The following is a 27,680-nucleotide window of genomic DNA, read 5'->3' on the forward strand; positions in this document are numbered from 1 at the left end:
GATCTAGTTCTTTAAACTTTCTGAATAAAACACAAAAAGGCTGAAGTCCAGGTTAATTCATGGCTTTCCTATGCAGAGACTTTTAGCAATAAATGCAGAATACTTCTTCAACTGCTGCAGATTTTACACAGGAATTTATTTCTCTGGAAAACTGCCCAATGCAGAGTTTTATTGACTCAGCAGAATTGCCATGCGTAAGATGCATCACCAGCCTGAAATAATTTTACAACCATATTAAAAAGTCAAAAAAGTAATTTACAGATTAACATTGATCTAAGGTTATACTTTGGGTAAGGGCATACAATCTATGCTCGAGTCAAATATGATAAGGAAAATAAAAATAATAACAGACAAGTTCCAACAGTATTTACAAAATAATCGCCTTCTCAACAGACCCTGGAAACAAAGAATGACTTGTTTTTTTAAACTCCAGAGCTGTGGGTACTGAGGTAACTAAAGCACAATCCACACACCCTGCTGCAGGCAGGCTCTGAAGAGATGGGTGGATGGATTGCTGGGGTTTTTGCATACTTCCTACTGTTTATGCTTAGCCTCCATTTGGGCCAGTGGAAGATGCTCAAGATGGTTAACATCTCAACAGATGCTTCTTCAAGGTTGGGTGGCCTTACGCAAGATGGCGCATATCTTAACTGAAGCTCTTTTTTATTCATTCACAGAGTGAAGGCATCGTTGGCTAGGCCATCATTTTTGGCCATCTCTAAATGCCCAGAGGGCAGTTAAGTGTCACCACATTGCTGTGGGTCTGGAGTCAGATGTAGACCAGACTAGGTAAGGATGGCAGTTTCATTCCCTAAAGGAATTAGTGAACCAGATGGGCTTTTTCAACAATTGACAAAGGACCCTTGATCATTATTAGACTCTTAATTCCGGATATTCTTATTGAATTCAAATTCCACCATGCACCACGGTGAGATTCAAACCTGGGTTCCCAGAACATTGGTCTCTGGATTAACAATTCAGTGGTAATACTGAAGCCTCCCTCCTCTTGAAGCGCTTTCTCAGTCCATCTGATAACTGGCTTCCTCAACAAAGTTTGCAGTAGGGAGTTCACTTCAGAAGTCTTGTGTCAGGCATGCAGAGAATGTGACTCATCCATTGCAGCTGATTGACTGTAATCAGTGGGGATGTTGGCTTACAACATTGATATTGGAGTGGTTTTCTGCCACTGGATTGGCGGTACTGCTCAGAGACCTGAAGCGTCGATTCTCCTGTTCCTTGGATGCTGCCTGACCTGCTGCGCTTTTCCAGCAACACATTTTCAGCTCTGATCTCCAGCATCTGCAGCCCTCACTTTCTCTCGGTACTGTTCAGAGATATCATTGAGGATACTTCAAGGGATTTGAGATATCTGCTGTATGTTGTCCTTATCCTCAATGCATACAGAAAATCAGGTAGCACCACTACGGTGCAGATGTGTTGTCAGGTTTCAGGTCTTTATCATCAAACACTTTTCTTCAGAAAGCCAAATACTGCACAAATGCACGGGAGGCGGTTTTGAATTTCATCATGTGTGAATGTCTGCACTTACTGTAATGAGGCTGCACAGGAATGAGAATTGATCCACATTGTCAGTGACTTGCCATGGACCCTGACAGTTGGGGGACAGTGTTGCCCAAGTGAGTGAAAGCTAGCAGAGGACTAGTGACTTCCAGGCATGTAGACAAAGGCACATTCTCTCATATACCACAATTAACATATTGGCAATGCCTCAGTTAGTGCACATACCATCACTACAAACAATGACGAGACAAAATACAGGAGAGAGACAGAATGCTATCTTTATACCAAGTTACCAAGCAATCTCTCCCTCAATGTCATCAATACTAAAGATTCAATCATCGACTTTAGGAAGCAGTGAGGAGGGCATGCCCCTATTGACATCAGTGGAACTGATCTGGAAATAATTGAGAGCATCAAGTTCCTAGCAGTGATGATCACCAATGATCTGTCCTGGACCACCTACCCTGTTGCAACAGGCAGAAAGGTACAACACCTCACCTTCCTCAGGTGGCTAGGGAAATTTGGTATGTCCATAAAGACTCTCACCAACTTTTATAAATGCACCATTAAATCCATATAATGTGGAAATAAAGCCATTCGGACCATCGTGTCCACCCAACCTTCCTAACAGTATCCATCCAGACCCACCTCCCTACTTTATCCCTGTAACCCCGCCTTTCCCACCCACCCAGCCTGCACATCCCTGGACACAAAGGACAATTTAGTATGGCCAATCCACCTAACCGGTACATTTTTGGACTGTGGGAGGAAACCCCCGCAGATGCAAGGAGAATGTGCAAACCCCACACAGACAGACAGTCACTAAAGGTGGAATTGAACCAGGACCCTAGTGCTGTGAGGCAGCAATGCTAACCACTAAGCCACTGTGCCACTGTGCCACCCTAGAAAGCATTCAATCTGGATACATTATGCTTTGGTAAGGCAACTGCTCTACGCAGGACTGTAAATTAACTACAGAGAGTTGCAACACAGCTCAGTCGATCATGCAAGCCAACCTTCCATCCATTGACTCCATCTACACTTCCTGCTATCTCAGAAAGGCAACCAACGTCATTAAAGACTCCTCCCACCCCAGTTATAATCTCTTCCAACCTCACCCATCAGGCAGAAGATACAAAAGCTTAAACACACGTACCAATAGGTTCAATGACAGCTACTTCCCTGCTGTTATTACACTTCTGAATGGACCACTCAAATTTCAAATCTGATATTGATCTTATATGTTGTGCACCTTCTTTGCAGCTGTAACTCTGCATTCCTCACTCTGTTTTATCACTCAATGATCATCGTTTGGTATGATCTGCCTGTACTGCACACAAAACTTTTCACTGCACCTAGGTACATGTGACAATAATAAATCAATTCAAATATCGGTGTACTGCAGCTTGTCAACCAAGGTTGGGATAGTCAAGGTTCCGGACTGATAGCAGTGCTCGGTGAAAGGTCTCCAGATTATCCATTGGAGAATCTCCACAAAAATAGGAAGCTCCACGGATACGGGGACAGAGTGTGACAGTGAGGAAGACAGAGAAAACCACAGTGTGATGAGATACCCTTGCTTGATACCAGTTTCCATACATATTGGGTCTGCGGTGGATCTGAGAATTATAGCACACGGACAATAATCTTTAGATCCCATATCCATGTTAGACACCGAGTGACACTCCTGCTATACTGCCTAATCAGTGCATTTGGAGAAGTAATTCTGGATCATCCCATTGCAACACGTTCTTGTTCATCGTCAGGTCAAGGTCACTTCAATGCTGCAAGTGCACCTCTCATAGAAACCTGACTCAACTCAAAGCCAAAATAGAAAAGGTGCATTCAATATATCTGCTTCAAGCCATTAAAACCATTGGCAAAATTTATTGGGGAAAGCACCAGGCCTCCTTCTCCTTTCCAAACTTTAACACAACAGCCTAATCAACTGAAGGAGCTTCTGGACTGAAACAGACAGCTGGGTCTGGTCCTTCTGTTCTGTAATATGCCTGACTGCCAAAGGATGCAAATTGCTCCATATTGCTTCCTAGCTCGAAGTAGGATATAGTTTACAGTTTCCAGATTCTCTCCACAGTCTCACCCAAGTTACCATCTTAAGTTGCAATCCTCAGCAGTAGGTATGTAAATTTAGAAAATACCAAAGACAAGATGGAACAATGTGGATCCATGTCCTTGCTGATCATGCTCTTTGCTGCCTCAGGATAAAAGGCAGTTGTGACAAGTTGCACTGAGCCTGGCTGAGGTATGAGCAGGAACTCTGAGCTCAGCCGAGCTGCTCAGTATCATATACAACTATCGGATTTTTAAATAGATTCATTTCAGACAATAAACCATGAGAGCATTTGAATTGTTTTTAATTAATGCCACACTGAGTTGATATACAATAAGTAGAGATGAGCACTAAAAAGTCCATCAAGCGTAAAAACATAAACGTAGCATTGAACTTTCCCACCCTCTGAAGATGCTGACTCCTCCCTGGGTATGGATTCTATGAGTTTTGCTCTCCCTGTATTCCCTTGCATAAAGGGCTCAGGGACTGCTTGCGGGCAAGCTGCACCTCTGTCCAGAGGATGGCAGCCCAAGCTAATCTGACATTACATTATATTTTCATGAATCCAAACACACTTTGACTTTTCAACAGGAGACAGTGGGTAATAATTAAGAGCAGGAACTCCAGTTTCTTCTCCCGTTCACAGTTCAATGATACACCAATGGTACAGAGGCTTGGCAAAGGTGATCTGAATCAGTAGCTTGGAACAGCCAGTACCACACCAACAGGTATTTTATCCCATCCTGTGGCCCAGAGGACTCCAAACCACATGATTTCTTTCTCACCCAGCACTGATGACAGCAACTCCACAATATTTTTTAAAAAGCCCCATGAAGAGGGGTCAAGCCAAGAGGGTCACACAACAGACACATTTTCAAGTGCAGTGGAAGATCTCTAGAACAACAGACCTTGGGGATAGGGAACAATTCTTGCACATTGCTACTCAGAGGCAAAGAGGGTTGATACAGGCATGTCATGGGATATAAACAGCAGAGCTGCAAGACATTGTGCTGCTCTCACACCACTCCCACCCTACCCAACATCTGTACAACTGCTGTTTGTGCTCCAGTTTCTTTTTGTTTAAATAGTTGAGCAGCTTGAGTGAGGAGAATAAGGGAGAATAAAGTCCTCCGCAGGCCAGGAAATGAATTTGCCATCACACTTATAAATCAGCCATGCTATGAAGTAGCTTCCTTATTCAGTGTGTTGCGGTGAATGTTAGAAGATGAAAGTTCAGAGATGAGTTCCTTCCCACAATGTAGAACAGAGTGCATCAGAGCCTTCACTCCAATATTAAGGCTCCTCTCCTTGGCAAACATCATCATGGTGATTGGGTTTTCTCATTTTTTGATTTGTCATCATCTTTGGCAGCAATATCTTCCTTTGCTTCCAAGTCAAAGTTCTGGTGGAGAAGGGAGGAGGTAGAGTCAGCCTGGTATATAAGTTAGAAACACATATATCCGTCACCTGACTGCTGCAGGAGTCCCACAGCCTCACCTTCTCTCCATTTCCACATACTGGTCCCAAACTGATCCCACTGCCTCACTATCTCCACTTAATCATAACGTTACCAAACTAACATTATATTGGCTGCTGTAGATTTTTATATAAACAAGTAAGAGTCAAATCTTAGAACAGTATGAAGTGAAACTCAACCAATGCCAGACTGTTTTTAAGCATTGAGACAGCTGGCAGTTAAGATCAACTATCAGTAAATGCAACAAGAGAGATGTCACGCCTCACGGAGCATGACGGGCAGAGAGCCAGGCTCACGGAGCAAGATAAATACTAATTCCACAATATGTGTACTTACCTACATGCTCTGAGATAGCATTCCCATGGCCAATGACCAATGTGTTGGTAGAAATTTGGAGGGTGCGACAGCATTTACTGGTTGACTTTTTAGTAACTGGGTATAACACTGGGCCCAGTCATCTCAATGCAGCACAACAGTACCACCTGCCAGGACAGCACTGAAACTGCAGTACAATGCTGCTGGAATATTAGCAGAGTACTGGATAACTAAAGGCTGGCAGTGGTGAGATATGTGTGAAGAAGAGGCAATTTAAGCAAACAGGTAAAAACAATGACTGCAGATGCTGGAAACCAGATTTTGGATTAGTGGAGCTGGAAGAGCACAGCAGTTCAGGCAGCATCCGAGGAGCAGCAAAATCGACGTTTCGGGCAAAAGCCCTGCACCACTAATTGATTTTAACCCTACTGCGAATCCTCTTGCAAGGATGCCTGCCTTGAAGAAGTTTTCCTCCTCTCTCTACAAGTATCTCTCCACGCTTCAGGCTCTCTGCCTTTATTCCTGATGAAGGGCTTTTGCCCGAAACATCGATTTTGCTGCTCCTCCGATGCTGCCTGAACTGCTGTGCTCTTCCAGCACCACTAATCCAAAATTTAAGCATACAGCACATTGTACAAAACTGACAGAGAGGGCGACAAAGTGAGCAACACACAAGAGGGAATCATACACACAAACAGAAAGGTAAAGACGCTGATTGTTGCACACACTATGCAGGATTGTGGGGTGTGGGGAGAGGCTACAGATTGAGGCAGAGTGTGGCAGGTGGTACACACTCAGACAGAGCGCAGGGCAGCACAAAGAATCTTATGTAGTGTTTTTTTAAACTGATGGAATGGCAAGGCTAGACAGAGGCGACACATTCTCTTCCAAAATTGGCTCAGATTGCCTTAGTTAGATCTTTTCACAACGTAAAACATTCCCCACCAATCCCTCCCCAGCTAATACTTTATGTGACAAGCCAAGGCCTTGTCACCTCTGGAACAGAAATTGCAGAGAGCAGGTTAATCTCACAAACTGACATCTATTCTGTGCCCCACTGAGCTCAGAATGAGATCCATTCTCCCAGCAATCATCTTGCAAATGAGGTTTAGTAAATGCAAACTTTCAGAAAGGATAAAAAAAAACCCATCTGTGTTTGATTAGCTAATCTCAGTCAAAATGTCATCTATTACTACAATTTCCAAGAGTGCCCTGAGCTTGGGACTGGATGAGGGTATAGTCAGTCAGGATTCTCCCTCAGGTTTGCCGAGACTCCCTGCTGGAATCAGTGGGTTTGAGAATGCTCGGTGAGAATGCAAGCAGGACCCTTGCTGTCTAACAGCTGTCTTGACCAGTAAATGAAGAATTGGGAAGACCGTATGAAGGGATGCTGGGAGACAGCTGCTATTTGCAAGAAAACCTAACCTCCTCCTTCACTGGGTGAGAGAAATATCAGCTAGTTCTCACTAAGTCTCTCTGGCCTATGGCTCCCTTCTAATCAAACTTAATGCAGGTCTTAGAAATAGCATTGCCTCTCCCTCTGGAAATTTTGTAACCCTTTAACCATAACAGTGACTTCACACTTTAGATTAGATTAGATTCCCCACAGTATGGAAACAGGCCCTTCGGCCTTACAAGTCCAGACCAACCCTCCGAAGAGTAAGCCACCCAGACCCGTTCCGCTACCCCTACATTTACCCCTGACTAATATAGCTATCAATGTAGCATGACCAATTCACCTCACCTGCCCATCTTTGGACTGTGGGAGGAACCCAGAGCACCCGGAGGAAACCCACACAGACACAGGGAGAATGTGCAAACTCCACAGAGACAGTCGCCCGAGGCAGGAATCAACCCCGGGTCTCTGGCGCTGGGAGGCAGCAGTGCTAAGCACGGAGCCACCGTGCAGCCCCATGACCTGCCTTTCATTCTCTGAAAGCCAAAGGAAGCTGGGTTGAACAGAGAGCCTTCTCATGCTGAGCCAGTTGATATTTTAAGAGGAACCTGTGCTGGCTGCAGCATCCATGATGACAGGTAACCTTATCTCAAAAGAGTATGGGATTCCAGATTCCCGTCCTCTCCATTTTCCAACATCTTAATTTCATCATCTTTCATTGTCTTGTTGAAATGATCTTTCCCATCATTCTCAGTTCTCTCTTAAAATAAAATTCCATGCACAAAACGTCCTTGGTTCTCATTACCAGCACAATGCTGTCCTCTCCCAGCCACACTTGTTGTTTGGTCCATTCTAAGGACCAGCACATAACTTGACTTCTGGGTGTAATGAAGGACACAATGACCTGTTCTTTTACAGCTAACACATATTGACAGACCAGCCACAATTCAGAATATTTTTCTTTCACAGGATGTGGGCCTGGTTGGCTAGGCCATTTGTTATCCACCTCAAACTGCCCTTGAGAAGCCTTCTTAAACCGGGTGGAGTTTAAAGACGATAACTCTTCTTTTTTTATTTTTGGACTGTGACCCAGAAGCCATATAAACAGCAGAAAGAGATGCTGCACTTTTAAAGACAAGTTATTGGAATTCATTGTGAGTTGCAGTTTCACAACTGTGTTCAAACAATGGAGGATTGCTCGATTCATCAGTGTTGGCTGTGTGTACATTCAGGGCAGTTTTGCTCAAAGACAGCCTGTTCATTAGATTTTGAATCAGGATGAGTTGAGTTGAGAGAGTCAGCAGTGTTCAGCAGGACAATTATCTGACTGGTTCCTGGGTTTGGGGTCAGCCTGTCCATGAATACAGTAGCGGAAAGCCTTCAGATCCTAAAACGGCAGCATTTCTGTCACTCCTTGCTGAGCAGAAACAAAGAATTGGAAGATAGCCAGTTATTCTCACCTACTATTTGTCTACAAGTTGCTGTCTCCAGCCAGTGACTGAGGCCAAAAGATTAGCATACTAACTAATCAGTATCTACAGTAAAGATATGAACTTGGAAAGAAGATCAGAGATCTGAAGGAGTTGCAAAACAGCAAAAGGACACCTCACTGCATCCTGTGGACTTATGCTATTGAACCATGTTCTCTTATGTTTGTCCTCCACCAGAAACACTTACGTTCTTTTGTTTCACTATGTCCATCTGCACATTGGTGCAGAGGGTTAAGGGATAGAGTTTAAGTCATATTTTGTTTGCCTGTGGTTATTTTAAATAAATTGCAGCTTCTTGTTAAGTCCAGAAACTTGATCAGTGTAACGTTAACCTAATTATACAGGAAATTTGGGGACTTTGAGTTGTGTGGTTACACCTTTAACTTTTGCGACAAGCAAGGTATCAGTGGGACTCTGGTATCGGCACATTTTCCTAAATGAGTTGTGACAGGTGCAAGCACATAGTGAAGAAGAGGTCACATAACTGTAGGTCAGGAGAGCAACTTACAGGTAGGGATGTACACATACATCAGCTGCCTTTGTCCTTCTAAGGGCAGAGGTCACAAATGTGGAAGGTGCTGTTGAGCAGCTTTGATGAGTTGCTGCAGTACATCTTGTAAATGACACACACTGATGGTGAGATTAAACATTTAAGGTGGGTGATGGGGTGCCAATCAAACAGGTTGCTTTGCCCTGAATGGTGTTCATCCTCCAGAGTGTTGCGGGAGATGTACTATCCAGGCAAATGGACAGTACTTCATCACAGTCTCAACTTGTGTCTTGTAGATAGTAGATGACTTTGTAGAGTCAGGTGGTGAATTACTTGCCATAGAATTCACAGTCCTTGACTTCTCTTTTAGTCAAAGTAGCCATATATTACCAATCAATGGTAATCCCCAGAATGTTGACTGTGAGGGATTCAGCAATGATAATGAATGTCAAGAGGAGATGGTGAGGTTGTTGGAGATGGTCATTGCCTGGCACTTGTGTTTTAGCAATGCCAGTTTCTTTTATTTGCACTTCTAATCATTTCTCAGCAGCCCCTTCTGAAAACCACAAATCCAGAGAAGACAGAAGCAAGCCTGACCACAGTCACATCTGGAATCTAACCTGAGCCACTTGCCTGTGGAACATGAGCAGAGAAAGTACAAGACCGCAGGTACTCCAGTTAATTCCCGAGGCTGAAGATGCTGTGAAGGTTCTACAGGTGAATTCACACCTACCCCAGCAACTGAACACTCACCTCCAGCTCCCGCATGACTTCATCCATGAAATCATTGGTGTTCTGTTTGTATGACACCGCTAGCTTTATTGTGTCCCGAAACAGCTGTAGAGAAAAGAACAGGAGAGGGTGAAGATGCAGGTATAGGTATTTAAGGAAACCATAATTTTGCATGTTTTATAGCACCTTTCACAATCCTGGCACCACAAAGCGTTTTAGAGTTAACAATGAAGTTTAGAAGCATAGGCACACAATAACATTGCCAAATTAGGATCACAATTACGTACACATAAGCTTCCAAAAACCCTGTTGAGATACTGATTACATCATTTTTGTCTATCTTACAGTTGTTGCCCCAAATTTTGGTCCGGTCCACAGGTGGAAAAATAATTTATATATCTACCCAATAAAACTACAATAATCTTAAAGGCTTCAATTTAGACCTGCCCTCAGTCTTCTCCTTCATAGACAAAGGAAGCTTCAGACTTTTCAATAATCCCAGATAACCTTTAATTTTTGTGAAAATCTTTTTTTTTTTTGCATTTACACTGGTGCCTGTTTTCTATAATAGAAAGCAGGACTGTTCAAACAAGCCAGGTGTAGTCAAAAGCAAAAATAGAAATTGTGAGACAAACTCAGGTCTAGCAGCTTCTGTGGACAGAAAACAGAGTAAATATTTTCAGGCCAGTGACCCTTCAGGTTTACTACATATTTATTATAATTTCTGCTTTCCAACTTCATTCCCTTAGAAACAAATACTAGTGCTTCGTTTGACTCTTTTTAAAATGGTCTTCTTAACATATCAAAAGTGGAGAATGACTGCATTACCCTTTCACTATCTCACAGGAGGGAATTATTACTGAAATAAGAGCCAAGTTGAAAAAGACAAGAATCAGATTTATGATTGGACGATAGGTTATATAATCTGCCCACCTCTGCTCCATCTCAACCACTGGACTGCAGCCTACAAAATGGCTCCCAGTGCACAAAAAGGTGCTTCAGTTACACAAATGAAATCATCCTGTATTGCCCTCTGTGTATACACCACACTTGCCTTGACAACATTGGTACCATCTGCCGCTGACACAAAATAAAAGGGTAGCCCCTGTTTCTTGGCGAAGTTGAAGCTTTTCTGTGTGATTTTCAGATCAGCTGAAAGACAGAGAGCAGCAAGTAGTTCATTTAGTAGTATGCCAGCAATCACAGTGCCTGTTCACAGTACTACTTCTCCTGAGCATGGAATAGCCAACAAAAGGATGTTTGAGCCCTCACATTCCATCTCTTGCCACAACATGCATGGATACCTTCTCCTTCTGTCCTCTCTCCCTGCTGTCTGCCCCTTACCCACTGTGCTTCTCATCTCTACTTCCCAAGAAAAGTCTCAGGAAAGTGAGCTCAGTGAAACAGATCTGGTTCCTTATCAATTACAATGAAGAGGTGTTCTCCGTCCCAGTACTGTGGCTACCACCTCACTGCAGACAAGGGTGATCTGAGACCTCTAATAGCTTGATCATGCCATTTCAGTATGGCATGACTGGGTTACTTTAGACTCATCAAGTTTAAGAAGAATTGAACAATGTGCATGATAGTAGATAGGATAAGAAAGAAAGTAATTATCTTAGTCAGAAATATTTGTCTTTACATTTTCCTTTCTCCCCAGTGTCAGTCCACTATCTACAAAACACAAGTTCAAGGTGAGATGGGATACTTACTACTTGCCTGGATGAGTGCAGCTCCATCGACACTCAAGCAGCTCAGCAACATCCAGAACGAAGCAGTCTACTTGGTTGGCACTATATCCACTATATTCAATATTCACTCTCTTTGCCATCAGCAACTGATAACTGCATCTACAAGATGCACTGCAGCAACTCAACAAGGCTCCTTTGACTGCATCTTCCAAACCCATGACCTCTACCACGCAGGATAAATGGCAGTGAATGCATGTGAACACCATGACTTGCAAGTACCCCTCCAAGAGCACTCAGAACCTGACTGGACCAATTGGTGGAGGTATTCAACCTCTCCTTACTACAAGTCAAAGTCCCTGTCTGCTTCAAGAAGACCACAGTGATCCCGGTACCTAAGAAAGCACATGCAATGTGCCTTAATGACGACCTCCCAGTGGCTCTCACCTCAATAATCACAAAGTGATTCAAAAGGCTGGTCATGGCCGACGTCAACTCCAGTCACTCATCCTGCCTCGATCCCCTACAAATTGCCTATCGATATAACAGGTCCACAGCAGACCCTGTATCTCTAGCTCTGCACCTATATCTGGAATGTCTGGACAACAAGGACACCTACATCAGACTCCTGCTCATTGACGACAGCTACACAGTACATGTGACAATGAATCAAATCAAATCAAATCATCCTGATTTGGAACTATGTTGCAATGTTTTAACTGTGACCGGGTCCAAGTCTGGAATTCCCTCCTTGACAGCATTGTGTGCCTACATTGTAATAATTGCAGCAGTTCAAGGAAGCACCTCATCACCGTTTTCTCAAGAGCAGCTTGAGATGGGCCACAAATGCTGTCCTAGCCAGCAATGGCAACATTCCATGAATTAATTTTAAAAACCCTGAAGGATGTTAAGACAATCATACCTGCACTCCTGTGTCCACTCTTGAATGAGCACACCCAGACATTTTTATTTTTTTTCGATCCCTATTTAAAATCACTCCAAAATACTTCACATGTGATGAGGTATTGGAAGATTAGGTAGGCAAGACCAGCACTTAATATGTGCAAAACAAAACTTATGAAGAACACCCAGGAAATTCTTTGCAGAAACAGTGAAATGGACGTACAGGATGAAATTCCCAAAATCCTTAGCAGCCAAATATGATAAAGTGTGAAATTCCTCCTAATCAATAAGCTGAATGAGTTTGGTCATTAGCATCTACTTATGGTCTCCTGTCTTGTTCATTTAAAACTTCATATGGAGATGAAAGAACAGAATGAAAGTCATTGCTTCTCATACTGCCAGATAAATAATCTTCAAACTTACCGTCTATTTTGTTAGCAACAACTACACAGGGGATTTCTGGCCGAGACTCCCTCAGCTCTGTGTACCAATTAGTCAGGTTTTTGTAAGTTATCTTCCGCTGGACATCAAACACCTAACGTCAAAATTTTAAAAAATGAAATTAGTTTTCTTCTAATTAATAGTATCTGGTCTGTTCTTTCTGCACCTTGACAGATATGAGACAGAGTAAACTCCCTCTACACTATTTCCCACAGCAACGACATGCTGGATTCAGTATACAGAAAGTCATCATAGAATCCCTACAGTGTGGAAACAGGCCATTTGGCCCATCGAGTCCACACTGACCCTTCGAACAGCATCCCACCCAGACGCAGTTCCCTACTTTATCCCTATAACCATGCATTTCCAAGGGCTAATCTAGCTAGCCTACACATTCCTGTACACTACGGGCAATTTAGCATGGCCAATCCCCCTCAACTGCACATCTTTGGGCTGTGGGAGGAAACCAGAACACCCAGAGGAAACCCATGCAGACCAGGGAGAACATGAAACTCCACACCGACAGTCACCCGAGGCTGGATTCAAACTCGGGTCCCCGGCACTGTGAGGCATTTAACACTTAATGTTGGTGTTTCAAATGTTGAAGTGGCAGACATGTTACAGGCTGCTCAGTACAGGTTCCGCTGCTTCATTGGAAATTATAGTTTATTGGCCAGTTGGTGAAAAACTCTAACATTACCTGAAAAACAAAATGGGCCTCATCACAGCTGGGTAGCTCAAGTAGGAGTCAAATGACAACGGAAGATTTTAATCAAGCCACCTTTGACAGCAGATTTGTTACTGATGCAGACAGGTGTGTGAAACTCTGGGAAATTGTTGGTGATCAGTAATCCCATAATGGTACGTGTGGCAATGAGTACTAGGATCTTTCCACTCCAACTCCAGGTAAGGCTGCCAGTGGGATCTGGCTGTGTGGGGGGGTTGCTGTTAGGTCGCACAGATTTAAAACATTCTCAAAGCATTGACATTGCCAATTTGTGTCTGATGTCCCTGGACTAGATTTCTATGTCACAACTCAGATCAACTTGTTTACTTTGTATCAGGCAAAATGAATCTCATTCTATGTTGTGTTTGGAGCATAATGAGATGATATATTTCAATCTATTGGTTAGTGATAATGCACTTTATTTCTGAATTAAATAATTTTACATTTTGTACTGAATTGGAATTGAAGACCACTCACCATTATACAAGCATGTGCCTTATGGTAATAAGATGGGTGCATACTCTGAAAACGTTCTTGGCCTGCTGTATCCCAGAAATCTGTGAAAGAAAACACCCAGTTTCAACTTCTCTATTTCAAATCATAAATGTTAAAATTAAGGAGATTCAAGCCAACAAATTTTTTTCGCTCTGCCTAAACCTCACCCACCCTTGATCATAACCCTTCTTTCACAAGTGTTTCAATCCATTCTCCTCGCATACTTAACTGCCCCAATTCCTCGGTACAGTTTGGATCACGTCCTTCCACAGGATCGTAAAGAGGACACTATCCTCTCACTTCTTTTGGTTTCATCTTTTGTTCAATGATAGATTCTCAGTCACGAGCAAAAGCGTGATGTTTGCAAGCTTTCAAGATTTCAGCACATAACCGAAGCCAAACCTTCAGGGCAGTACTGAGGAACACTGCACTATCAGAGGGGTTGTCTTTCAGATGAGACATTAAAGAGAGGACACATCTGACCTCAGGCTAGGAATACTGAAGATCCCACTACACACTGAAAAAGAACACAGGAATTCTGATCCTCTAGCCAAAATTTATTCCACTTTCACTAAAATTGATGATTTGGTCACTTACCTTACTGCTGTTTTATGCAAAATGGACACATTTTCAGAACCACAATACATCAAAATTATTTCATTTGATATGTTGGGTTTTCTGACATTCTCAGGTTGTGAAAGGTGCAACATAAATGAAATTCATGTTGTTTTTTCCCTTTCAATTTGATCTTTACCGCAACTACATTTACCAACTTTGGAGACCTATTCCCTGATCCTATGTGCAAACAAAATTTTCAATCTTTGTCTAAAAAGTTTGAACTGTCCCACAGGATCCATAGGCTATTAGGAGGAGAGATTCCCACTATTTTCTGTGAATAGTGTTTTCATATTTAATTGCTAAATGGCCAGGCTCTAACAGGACCACTAACTATCCATTGTATGAAAATTTTGATGACTTGACAACTCAACCAGTCAGCAAATTCAGAATATCTTTAGTGCCATTCATGGCACAGAAGGGTTTTGACCCAATCAAGTCCTGACAGCAAGCCAATAAGTCCTACTTTCCCACTCTAACCCCATAGACTAACAAATCACTTCAATTTTCCTCAAGTGACCATTCAAATTTCTTTTGAAATCACAGTTTCCACTAACCTGCCAGGTCAGAACCATGCAATGCATAAAAGTTTTTCCTCACATGCCCCCTGAATCGCTTGCCCAAAACCATAAATCTGTGTTCCTCATCCTTCAGTCATCAGCTAATAAGAGTGTTCCAGGTCTATCTTATCCAAAACTGTCATAGTCTTGCACCTCACACTCAAATCTTCCTCAATCTCACCACCTTCTCACCTACCCAGACTTGTAGTAAAAATCCCTCATACTTGGTATCATTCTGGTAAATCTCCTGTGCTGCTCCTCAAGGGTCCTTATGTTATTTTTCCAAATTCTGGTGGCCAGAACTGGATACAATATTTGAGTTTTGGCCTAACCAAAGCTTAATTTTGATTCAGCAGAACTCGCTTTTGTATTCAATACTTACTTAAAATGAAACCTAAAATCTCTAGGCTTTGCTAATTACTTTCTCAATATGTCCTACCACCTCCTGAGAACAATGCACATGAAACCACAGGCCCTCCCCCTTTCACTCCACAATCTTTCAAACTACCATTAACTCAAATACCCCTGTCTTTATCCTTTCACCAAAATGTGGCACCCATCTGCTTTGTGTCTTCCCATTCTATTAGCCTTTCCCTCATTATCATCCTTATTCTGTCATTCTTCTAAGTTTGATGTCATTCACAAATTTTGAAATTTAATTATGTATTTAAATACCCTCGACCTAGTACTGACTCGTGCAGAAAAGAAACACACTAATATCTTTCAGTCTGAAACAATAATCTTTAATGCTTTCTGTCCTTTAAAGAAATTTTACATCCAACCTGACATTTAAATTCCATTTGCTATAATTTTGTTAACCAGCCTGTGTGCGCATTTTGTCAAACACTGTTAAAATCCATCCAGGTATTATCCATTTCATCAATCTTCTCTAATACTTCATCAAAAAGTTCAATTACTCAAGCACAATCTACCAATTACAAATCCATGCAAGGTTTCCCTAATCAACCCAAACCTCTTCGAGTGAGTGCATATTGTTGTTCCCTTATTATTTTCAAAAAGTCTGGATGTAGGTTTGCTCGCTGAGCTGGAAGGTTCTTTTCCTGACGTTTCGTCACCCTACCAGCTAACATCTTCAGTGGGCCTCAGGCGAAACACTGCTGATAATTCCTGCTTTCTATTTATATGTTTGGGTTTCTTTGGGTTGGTGATATCATTTCCTGTGGTGACATCACCACAGGAAATGACATCACCAACCCAAAGAAACCCAAACATATAAATAGAAAGCAGGAATTATCAGCAGTGCTTCGCCTGAGGCCCACTGAAGATGTTAGCTAGTAGGGTGACGAAATTCTGGAAATGAATCTTCCAGCTTATCGAATAAACCTACATCCAGAATCTCAACCTGAGCTACAAATCTTCTCAAAACTCGTTTCAAAACATTATTGTTGTTAAAATAGCTAGTCTATAGTTATTAGGGTTGCATTCAAACCTGAGTGGGGGGCTTTTTCTGAATAGACAGGACCCCTCTCCTTTAGTTTTGGTGCAATGAAGGTCAAGAATAATTAAGAAATGTAACACTTACCCACGAGAACAGTCTTGTCATTGACAGTGGTGGTGTACTTGTACAGTGTGAGCGCATAAGTGGACAACTGCTGAGGGCGACTGCAATCTGAGTTAAGGTATAAAAGACTCACACAGAAAATAAAATTATCCTGCGAAATAAAAATGATATACGAGTTTTACATTTAACATTTTCAACATATTACACTATCGCTCATTTGTGATACAGCTGCAAAAAACGATTGTCAGAGTCATACAGCATGGAAACAGACACTTCGGTCCAACATGCCGAACATGTTCCCAAACTAAACTAGTCACACCTGCCTGCGCTTAGCCCATATCCTTCCAAACCTTTAATGTCTATGTATTTACCCAAATGTCTTTTAAACATCGTAACTGCATCTGCATCCACCACTTCCTCTGCCAGTTCATTCCACACACTAACCACTGTAAAAAAAAAGTTGCCCCTCTTGTTGTTTTTCAATTTTTCTCCTCGCAACTTAAAAAATGCCTCCCAGTTTTGAACTCCCTCACCTTATGAAAATTACCTTTGCTGTTCATCATATCTATGCCTCTCATGACTTTATAAACCTCTATAAAGACACCCTCAACTTCGGATGCTCCAGTGAAAGAATATTTTTCTAACTCAAACCCTCCACTCTAGCAACATTCTGGTAAATCTTTTCCGAAACCTCTCCAAGTTAATAAGATCCTTCTATAACAGGTTGACAGAACTGCATACTGTACCCCAGAAAAGGCCTCACCAATGCCCTGTACACTGTGACATCCCAACAACTATACTGAAGTCTGAATATTGAAGGCAAGCTGCTAAACACCTTCATAACCACCTTGCCCTACCTGTGATGCAAGATGCAAGAATTATGTACCTGAACTTCTCGGTCTCTCTGTCCTACAACACTACTCAGGGTCCTACCATTAATCATGTAAGGCCCGCCTTTGTTAGTTTTACAAACTGCAATATCTTGCATTTATCCAAACACCATCTGCCACTCAACTCACTGACCCAATTGATCAAGATCTCTTTGTAATCTCAGATAACCTTTCACTGTCCACAATACCACCAATTTTGATGGCATCCACAAATTTACTAACCCTGCCCCCCCCATATTCTCATCCAAATAATTTACATAAATGACAAACAAAAGTGGAACCAGTACTGATCCCGATGGAACACCGTTGGTCACAGGCCTCCAGTCTGACAAACAACGCTTCAGCACCACCCTCTTTCTCCTACCGGAAAGCAAATTTGTACCCAATTGGTAAGCTCATCCTGAATCCTCTGTGATCTACCTTTATTAATCAGTCTACCATGCGGAACCTTATCAAAGGATTTTCTAAAGTCCAACATCTACCACTCTGCCCTCACCAATCATTTTATTACTTCCTCAAAAAACTCAGTCAGGTTTGCGGGACACGATTTTAATTGGATTAAGGCAAATTTTAATGGTATGAGACACGATTTCCCTCGCACATACTTGGCTTCTCCAAATGCATGTAAATCCTACCTTTCAGAATCATTTCCACCAAATTACACATCACCAATGTCAGACTGACAGGTCTATAGTTCCCAGGTTTCTCCTTACAGCCTCTCTCAAATAAAGGCATAACATTAGCCACCTTCAGTCCTGTGGCACCTCACCCATGATTAATGATGATACAAATATTTCTGCTCGGGGCCCCACAATTTCCTCCCTAACTTCCCTCAATGTCCAAAGACACACTTGATCAGGTCCTGGAAATTTATTCACCTTTATGTTCCTTTCCTGTAACGTATACAGTTTTTAAAACATCAATATTTATTTCCGAGTTATTGAGCCCCCATTTCTAGTTGCGCAGGATTATTGTTTATTCTTGATGTGAACCTCAATATCTTTATTCATCCATTGTTCTCTACTCTTATCAGCCTTACCTTTCACTCTAACAGGAACATAATGCCTCTGAACTCTCGTTCTCATACATTTGAAAGTGTCCAACTTGTCAATTGTCCCTTTACCAGTGAACCAACCATTCCAACCAACTTTTGAAAATTCTTGTCTCATACCATTAAAATTTGCCTTAATCCAATTAAAAACTTTAACTTTTACATATATTATAGTGTCGTGCATTTATATAACCCTTCAATGTCGTAACGTTCCAACACACTTCACTTGAATGTATTCACGCAATATTTGACATTGAGTCACATATGGAGATTTTACAGCAGATGGCCAAAAGCTTAATCAAAGAGGTAGCTTCTTAAAAGGAGGAATGATTGGTAAAGACAAATTTTTAAAAAACCATGAAATTACTTTGTAACTTTTTTCAAAAAAAAACTTATGTCACGTTGGAAACAACATGAACATACTCCAGATGTTAGAAAATTGAAATTAAAGCAGCATTGCACACTCATTCAACTGAAACTCTGACTTATTTCCTCGTTCCACAGATGTTGCCTGCTTTGACAAGCATGCCCAAATTTCATGCAAAACATTACAAGCTGCTACAAATGGTGAAATTAACTTCAGTTCACGAATAGCTACAATTATCTAGATGAATGGTGAGTTGTTTTCTTAAACCACCAGCAGCAATACTTCAGAGGGTGTGAAGTTGGTGTAGGATTGGATTCACATTAATAGGTTTAGAGTATTATTAAAAGGCATTGGTCAACACGACAGCTCTTACTGCAATCTAACAAGTAGTGTCCTTTACTGAGAATAACTTTTCAATTCCAGAATTTTTAAATGAATTCAAAGCTTGCTGGGCTCTAAACTCTCATTCTCGAGTTTACTACCTTAGTAACATAAGCATTGTGTTACCAGGCCTGTAGCATTAGTAAAGGTAATGTATAAGTACAAAAGAATATTAATTACACTCCACCAGCCTCCATTTCCAAAGGCCTGTGACCAATGGAGTGCCACAAGGATTGGTGCTGGGTCCACTATTCTTCCATCATTTACATAAATGAACTGGATGTGAGCATAAGAGGTATAGTTAGTAAGTTTGCAGATGACACCAAAATTGGAGGTGTAGTGGACAGTGAAGAAGGTTACCCCAGATTACAACGGTATCTTGATCAGATGGACCAATGGACTGAGAAGTGGCAGATGAAGTTTAGTTTAGATGAATGTGAGGTTCTGCATTTTTGGAAAGCAAATCTTAGCAGGACTTATACATTTTATGGTATGGTCGTAGAGAGCTCAAAGGATACTATCCATCCATCAGGAACCTTTCCATTAACCTGCAAAAGTACACCATCAAAATTATATTAGTACAATTTCTTATCTTTCTTGATTGACTGTCCCAATTTCGTTTACACCACCTCAGCATTTCCCATTTGAGGATGACTTTCCCATCTGTAAAATCCCCTGGAGCTCCCAAAAATCAACACCATACCCTTGGAGTTTCTTTCACCTGTATCACTGTTAGTGGTACTGTCGAAGCTATTGACTTTGAAGAGACAGGGAATCTGACTTTGGTTGTTTTTTCGGAACTTTCAAAACAGCAAATTCTGAACCTATGACCAGGGAGCAAAAGCAGGTCATTCAGCCCCTTGAGTCTGCTCTACTATTCAATAAGACCATAGCTGATTTGTTTCTGTTTTGAATTCCACATTCTCATCTACCCCTCATAACCTTTGATCCCCCACCCAACAAGAATCTACCTCCACCTTAAATATATTCAAGACCCCACCTTCACTGTCTTCTGAGCGAGATAATTCCAAGAGTACATGTCCCCTAATTCTGCACTTGCCCACAAGAGAAAGCATACTTTCCATGTTCACATAACTTCCCTTTCTCAAAACTGTACTAACTGTTGATTGCCTTGAGATTTCCCAAGTATCCAACGTTAACCTCCTTAATGATCAATAATGACACTTTCCCCATGACAGACATCAAGCTAACTGGCCTACAATTTGCTTTTTTCTGCCTCCTTTTCTTCTTGCATACAGCAGTTATAATTGTTACTTTCCTATCTGACAGAATTTTTACAGAATCTAGCAAATTTGGAAAATGAACGCACTGGTTTCTTCACTCAAAGTTTAAAATGTTACTCTTAAACCTACTTTTCTCCCTTTCAAACTGAATGTTAAATACAATCAACTTGTAGTTGTCGCTACCCAGAGGTGCCTTTACTGAAGTGGTTAGTGATCGTGTTGCATTATGCAATACGAAATCCAATGTAACCCACTCTCTAGGTGGTTCCAGAACATGCTGCTCTAAGAAATTCTCAAACAAATGCTATAAACTCTTTATCCAGCCTACTATTGCCATTCTGATTTTTCCAATTTATGTGTACATTAAAATCACCATGATTACTGAATTCTCTTAATCATAAGCATCCAAATATAGAACATTGGAACAGTCAGCCATTCAGCCCTTCAAGCTTGCTCCTGCTTTCCCTTCAGAAATCCTCACTCTGTCCGACCCTGTCACTATCTTCCAGGTGCTCTGCTATTTCATCTTTTATGATGGACTTTAGCATTTTCCTCCTACTGGTGTCAAGGTAACTGGTCTATTATGTTCTGCTTTCTTTCAGCTTTCCTTCTTAAATAGTGGGGTTACATTAGGCTAGCCTTCAATCCATAGGAATTGTTCCAGAGTCCATGGAAGTTTGGAAGATGACCACTAGTATACCTTCTACTTCTAGGACCACTTCCCTCAATGCTCTGGGATGAAGGTTATCAGGTCATGGGAATTTATCTGCCTTGAATCTCATTAGTTTCCCCAGTACCATTTCCCTACCAATACTAACAAATCTGTCAATTCCTCTTTCTCATTAGACTCTGTGCTCATTGCATATTTATGGGACATCATTTGTGTTTTCTTTTGTAAGACAGAGCTAAAGTACATATTCAATTGTTCTGCCATCTCTTTGTTGTGATTAAAGTAATAATCAAGTTCTGCTCTTCAGCTTGGAGCCCAACACCTCATATTGACCATGCAGAAACTGTTTCCTTGTCTAGCCTGAATCACTGGTACTCACATGAACCACAATAACTGAATTTTTCCCCCTCCCATTCCAAGTGCCTGTCCAGTCCTGAGTAGATGTCCCAATCTGACACCAGGTAAGCAATCTAGCTATCTAAACCTGTACTCTTGGCTGCACAGAACACACTCACACTCCCTCTCTCTCTCTCTCCATATATACTATTTCCTCCTAGCACTACATTCCATTTTGCTCCCACTCCGAATTAGCTGCTTGTACCATGGTGCCATGGTCAGTCAGCTGATCCACCCTGCACCTCATCAAAAGTAGAAAGAACCTCAGATATGGAAATGTGTTGCTGGAAAAGCGCAGCAGGTCAGGCAGCATCTAGGGAACAGGAGAATCGACGTTTCGGGCATTAGCCCGAAACGTCGATTCTCCTGTTCCCTAGATGCTGCCTGACCTGCTGCGCTTTTCCAGCAACACATTTCCATCTCTGATCTCCAGCATCTGCAGACCTCACTTTCTCCTCCTAGAAAGAACCTCAAACCAGTTGGACAACTGCAAAGGCTGAGCCACCTACTCTCTTGCACTCTGGGTACCCTTACCTGCCTCACTTGCAGTCACACCCTCCTTTTCTTAAACACTGACCAAATTGGAAGTGCACATTGCAAGGGGCATAACCAACACCTATTATGACATATTCAGGTCTCCCTCCTTGATGTGCTGTACTGCTTGTAGTTCAGTCTTTAGTTTATAAACTCTGAAACAAAGTCACTTGAACTCTAAACAATTACCAAACCTGGATTTGCCCTGGACCACACTCACATCCAGGAGTTCCTACATGCTGCAGCTATAACACATCGCCTGCCATCCTTACTGTGTTTTAGTTGGCTATCTAAATAAGCTATTTAATTTTTTTTTTTACACATCTTATTTATCCTATTAGCTCTTGTACTCTTGTAAATCATAGGAACAAAATATTGTAGACCTTAATCACTTACCAGGTGCCCACCAGCTAGCTCCTTCCAGCTAGCTGGAACCAATACCAACCTACCAGCAAGCTGCCTCCATGTCTTTCTTTTTTCTGCTCTTCTGATGCTGACTGCTTCTTGGCCCTTTCTTCGCTGCTCTTTGTGTAACTACTGCTTCACAGCTGCCTTCATTTCTTTTGTCCCCTCCAAAATATTCAGCCTATATTCTCCCAGAACATTTCCGTCCTTATTTCCAAGTGTCAGAAGGCTCTGGAATGCAGCATGGTTCACGTACATGGGGTTTAAACATAGGTTGGCAGATTTAGTTTCACCACAGCACTATAGTTACTCTCCAACCAGGACCTCACATCATTTCAGTAGCAGCCTGTTTTGTAGGGCAACTTCCAGCTTGTCCCTGCTCACCACAGCTTCTTCTCCAACACACGCAAGAAACCTGAGGACCTTGACATTCCAATAAGTGCGACCTACGTATACTTAATTTTCCTTCCCCTTCCTTACTCTTCTTCAGATCTCCCTCCTCTTTAGCATCCTGTCCAACAAGCCTACCAGTTCTAATCATGAAAGGTGACTGAGGGCCACACCAGCAGCACGGTACAGAATAAGCATTCATGTCAAACCAAATTGAGGCCTGCAGGAGAAAGACAGGGAAGGCTATTTTGATAAGGTTAGATTAAGAACCTGGGAAAATTTTCAAATGGTGATTGAAAACAGGCACAGTCTGACTGCACTGAATGGCCTGTTATTATGCTGTACATTCTAAGTATTTTTAACTGGTCATTTTCATGTGTTCCTATATGATTAGATAAGCACCCTGGTTATGGATTGCTTGATTATTGTGGCACAGATACAAAGAGACGAGGACCATCACAGGTTCCAAGTCCATACTAAAACTAGATAATCCCTGCCTTGGATCAACCCTCCCGTCAGTAATCTCTGGGAGAGGGATGGGAGAAAAGTATGCAAGGGATTGTCCTCTTTATCATTAAGCAAATCCTGCCAGACAAGGTGAGAATGCACCTGTCACCAGATGACACACCAAGCCAGGTTTACAATGCCTGACCCCTATGATCAAACAGCCCTTGTTGTCCAGGCTCTGAAATGAGGGTCAATGGGTGAAATATTGGAGGGTTGGTATAATCTGTCCCATAACAAAGAGCTGCTGTTCCAGGACAGGATGAGGACGAATAACACCCAATTGTTTTGTTGTAATCTGCCTCTTTACATTTCTGCCAATGTATGCTCACCCAAACGTTTTACTCACTTGGACTTTCCAACGGCACTGTCACCCAGACAGATAATTTTGATGTGTTCATCGCCATCGTACTTATCTTGGTTCAGGTCAGAGAGACTACTACTCTCTGTGGCCATATTCTCGCCAAAAATGTCACAGCTTCAAGTGACTGCACTTGATCTTCTCCACTAATTGCTGGCTGAGTGTGCCTGCTGCTCCTGCAAGCACTCTACACACTCTAGAACTCCCACTCTGCCCCTAACCTGCCGACTAATCTGCATATAACAATTACCAATTCTCCCACTCTCTCTTCTTATATCCTTCCTTGGGTCACTGTTCTTTTCGTGTATTATTCAAAAAGCCAAACTATCCCCAATTTAAGCCCAACATTAACTCCTGACCAGTGTTTTATTTCTAAAATAGACTGATTACTTCAGTGCTGAACGCCTCTTTATTCATCTTCCCACTGGTCTCACAGTATTCAGTTCAATAAGTCTTACCCTGTCCCTAATTATTTTCTGTTCGTCTATATTTCAATTCTGCGTCAGTCTTTTAATCTCAGACTCCGCTTCCTGTCCTATGATCCAGACACCTCCTCTTAACCTATCTGTCACAATATGTTCTCTTGGTCTGGCTATCCTTGCACTTCCTTCGTGAATTAGTTTCTCTCTCGCTCTGTCCCTCTGTATTTGTATCGTTAACAGAAGTCTTGATTCTCTTACACTCTGACACTGTTTCTTTGCTTTTCTGTCCAAACTTCTCACACCCTAAATCTTTTCACACGTGTTTTGCTCCCAGATGTTGCTATTAACGAATGCCTTCACTGTGTCAGCTGAAGGTCAGTTTCTTTCTAAGGGTCTAATTTTTAAATCACTGCCTCAGGTAACTCCTTCTCTCTGATTCTCAGTAATCTCAGTCTTTGCCAACTGCCCCTTGATCAGGTTTTTTTAAAAAAATGTTGCACTTTGTGAGTGTGCTTTTAGTAATAGCATTATTTTTATATCTCACACCATTTCTTCTGTATAGTTTTCAATTGTTCTTAGCTGTCTAACTGGCTGCACCTTTCTGTGTCTCAATTTCTACGTCTCACACTCACACTCTGAATATAACTGCCCCTTTATCTTTCTGTCCACTCACTCCCTTTATAAGTTTACTTTGCTGTCCATAAGATTTTCTCTCAGACCTCTTAGCCCTAATAAAAATATAAATAAAAATAATCACAGCATGTCAGTTTTGCTCTGTCGCTAAGTTTACCAATATGTACATGTTCCCTTTCTCTTCATATCTCTACCTACGTATACAACCATGTTATACACCACTCCTTCGCTAATTATCCCTCAGCTTCTTTTAATGCCAATCTATGTTCATAACTAAGCCTTATCTGTCTCTATCCCTCTAGCTGTATTCCTTTTGCTCCAAATTTCTCCCTTTGCTTCTATTCCTATTTCTTTTCCCTCTCTACACTGAAGCCTGTGTCCCTTTCTCTTTAGCCCACTGTCTCTCTAGCTCTTTCTCTCCCTCACTCCGTCTCCTTTTCTATTACTCACTCTCCCTCCCTCCTCTTCTAGGTTTCTTACTCTATGTCCCTATTTCTCTTCCTATCTCTCTCTCTTTTACTTCTCCCACCCTGTCTTCTATTTCAATTTCTCCCAGGCTCTCTCTCCCTCTCTTCGATTCCTCTCTCTCCTCCTCTTTTTCTCTCACCCTCTATCTCTCCTTTTTCTTCCTCGCTCTATTTCTCCTTTTTCTCTCTCCCTCTATCCAACTGTCTCTTCCTCCTATCGCTCTCTCCCTCTATTTCACACCCCTCCCTATTCCTCCATCTCCCACTATTCCTCTCTCTATTTCTTTCTCTCTCTCCCTTCCAACTCTATTCTTATCTTTCTATTCCTCCCTATTTCTCCTAATCTCTCTCTCTCCCTCCCTCCCTCCCCCTCTCTATTCCTTCCTCCCTCTATTCCTCCCCCTCTCTTTATTCCTCCCCCTCTCTTTATTCCTCCCTCTCCCTCTATTCCTCCCTCTCTCTCTATTCCTCCCTCTCTCTCTCTCTCTCTCTCTATTCCTCCCTCTCTCTCTCTATTCCTCCCCCCCCTCTCTCTCTCTCTCTCTATTCCTCCCTCTCTCTCTATTCTTCCCTCTCCCTCTATCCCTCCCTCCCTCTCTAATCTGTCTCCTCTCTTTCTAATCCTCTGTTTCTTGCAGCTATGCAACAGACGCCAAGAAGGTCCCCGATAGGAGCTGTCTAAGGAACGCCTGAAAGCTCGACGCCAGTACCGATCTATAAATGGAACTAATACAACAAATATTATAAACCGGATAAAATATAAACAACAACTAAGTAAATTCCGTCACCGGCACGCTTTCCACAGGACCCCAACTGGACAGCCTAAACCATTCCCGATACCATTCTCCGAAGACCCCAGGCCCAGGCCCAGTCCCGCCTCCAGGGGACGGCCGGCCCATCGTGTAGCCCCGCCCCTCGGTAGAGTCCCACCTCGTGGTAACACCCCCACATTGTGTACCTTTCTACGAGGAGCTCCGCCTCCACAATAGGCCCCGCCTCCTTGAGGTCCCACCCTAACCCCAGAATGAGGAATCCCATCATTATCTTATTTTCGTTTCAGATTTTCAGCATTTTGCAGAGGGAAGGTTACACAATAACTGTTGCTGCGGTTATATCTTTGATCATTCTTCTTGCAGGAATAGGATAGAATATGCACCGCCACATGCACTTTTACATGAAAAATACAGTGGGAAGTTTGATAAGTTGCCCCACCATGGCGCCTACATCAATGATAAAGAAAAATAAAATTTATCAATTTCACCAACACCTTCCACCCTGCCCTCAGGTTCACCTGGACCATTTTGAACACCTCCCTCCTCTCCCTTGACCTCGCTATCTCCATTTCCGGCGACCGACTCAACACAGACATCTAATTCGAACCCACCGACTCCCACAGCTATCTGGACAACACCTCCTCCCTCCCTGCCTCCTGTAAAAACACTATCCCTTACTCCCAAACTCTCCAACTCTGCCGCATCTGCTCCCAGAAGGAGCAATTCCATTCCAGAACATCCCAGATGGCCTCCTTCAAGGATCACAAATTCTTCTCCCGCGTGGTCAACAATGCCCTCAAGCGCATCTTCTCCACTACCTTCACCTCTGCCCTTGAACCCCACCCCTCCAATCGCAATAAGGATAGAACTCCCCTTCCACCCCATCAATCTCTGCCATTTCTGCTACCTGCAGTTAGACCCCACCACCAGAGATATATTTCCCTCCCCGCCCCTATCAGCACTATGCAGAGGCTGTTCCCTCCGCGACTCCCTCGACAGGTCCAAACCCGCCCCCCACTAACCCTCCGTTCACTGCTGGCACCATCCCTTGTCACTGCAGGACGTGTAAAACCTGCACCCAAACTTCCCCCTCATCTCCATTCAAGGCTCCAAAGAATCCTTTCACATTGGGCAGAGATTTTCCTCCATATCCAAACACCTCATCTACTGTGTCTGTTGTTCCCGATGTGGTCTCCTGTACAGGACGCTAACTTGCAGAATGGTTCAGCGAACATCTCCAGTACACACACACCCAACAACTCCACCGCCCTATGGCTGATCATGTCACCTCCCTCTCCCACTCTGCCAAGGACATGCAAGTCCTGGGCCTCCTCCACGGCCAAAACAAGCCACCCAAAGCCTGGAGGAGGAATGCCTTAGCATTCTCCAACCACACAGCATCAATGTTGATTTCACCAGTCTCCTCAACTCCCCTCCCCCCACCTTATCCTAGACCCAGCCCTCCAACTCAGCAGTGCCCTTTTGAACTGTCCGACCTGTCCATCTTGCTTCCCACCTGTCTGCTCCACCCTCTGCTCCAAACTATCACCATCACCCCCCACCTTCATTTACCTATTGGCTTCCAAGCTACGTTCCCCCCAACCCCACCCCCCCTCCCATTTATCTCTCAGGCCCCTTGGGCACCACCACCCCATCCCTCCATTTCTGATAAAGGACTTCTGCTCAAAATGTCAACTTTCCTGCTCCTCGGCTACTGCCTGACCTGCTGTGCTTTTCCAGCACCACACG

At 42.7% G+C, this 27,680-nt stretch overlaps 1 protein-coding gene across 2 annotated transcripts; it reads right to left on the reverse strand.

The window, feature by feature from the left end:
* Nucleotides 1-3,879: 3,879 nt before the first annotated feature.
* rabl2 (RAB, member of RAS oncogene family-like 2) lies at nt 3,880-26,013 on the reverse strand. Of its 2 annotated transcripts, none has more exons than XM_043713932.2 (8): nt 25,947-26,013; nt 19,651-19,680; nt 16,465-16,544; nt 13,729-13,808; nt 12,507-12,618; nt 10,547-10,644; nt 9,514-9,597; nt 3,880-4,994 (listed from the first exon to the last, which is right to left on the reverse strand). In XM_043713932.2, exons 2-8 carry the CDS (start codon nt 19,674-19,676, stop codon nt 4,914-4,916), a joined length of 561 nt encoding a protein of 186 aa, XP_043569867.1. In that variant the 5' UTR covers nt 19,677-19,680; nt 25,947-26,013; the 3' UTR covers nt 3,880-4,913. The 2 variants fall into 2 exon arrangements, with proteins under 2 accessions (XP_043569867.1, XP_043569863.1); XM_043713928.2 differs by lacking the exon at nt 25,947-26,013 and adding an exon at nt 23,625-25,510.
* Nucleotides 26,014-27,680: the final 1,667 nt, after the last annotated feature.

Source organism: Chiloscyllium plagiosum, unplaced genomic scaffold, assembly GCF_037043375.1.
Source record: "Chiloscyllium plagiosum isolate Xiang-an unplaced genomic scaffold, Cpla_swu_hap1 HiC_scaffold_23, whole genome shotgun sequence".
Lineage (NCBI taxonomy): Eukaryota > Metazoa > Chordata > Chondrichthyes > Orectolobiformes > Hemiscylliidae > Chiloscyllium > Chiloscyllium plagiosum.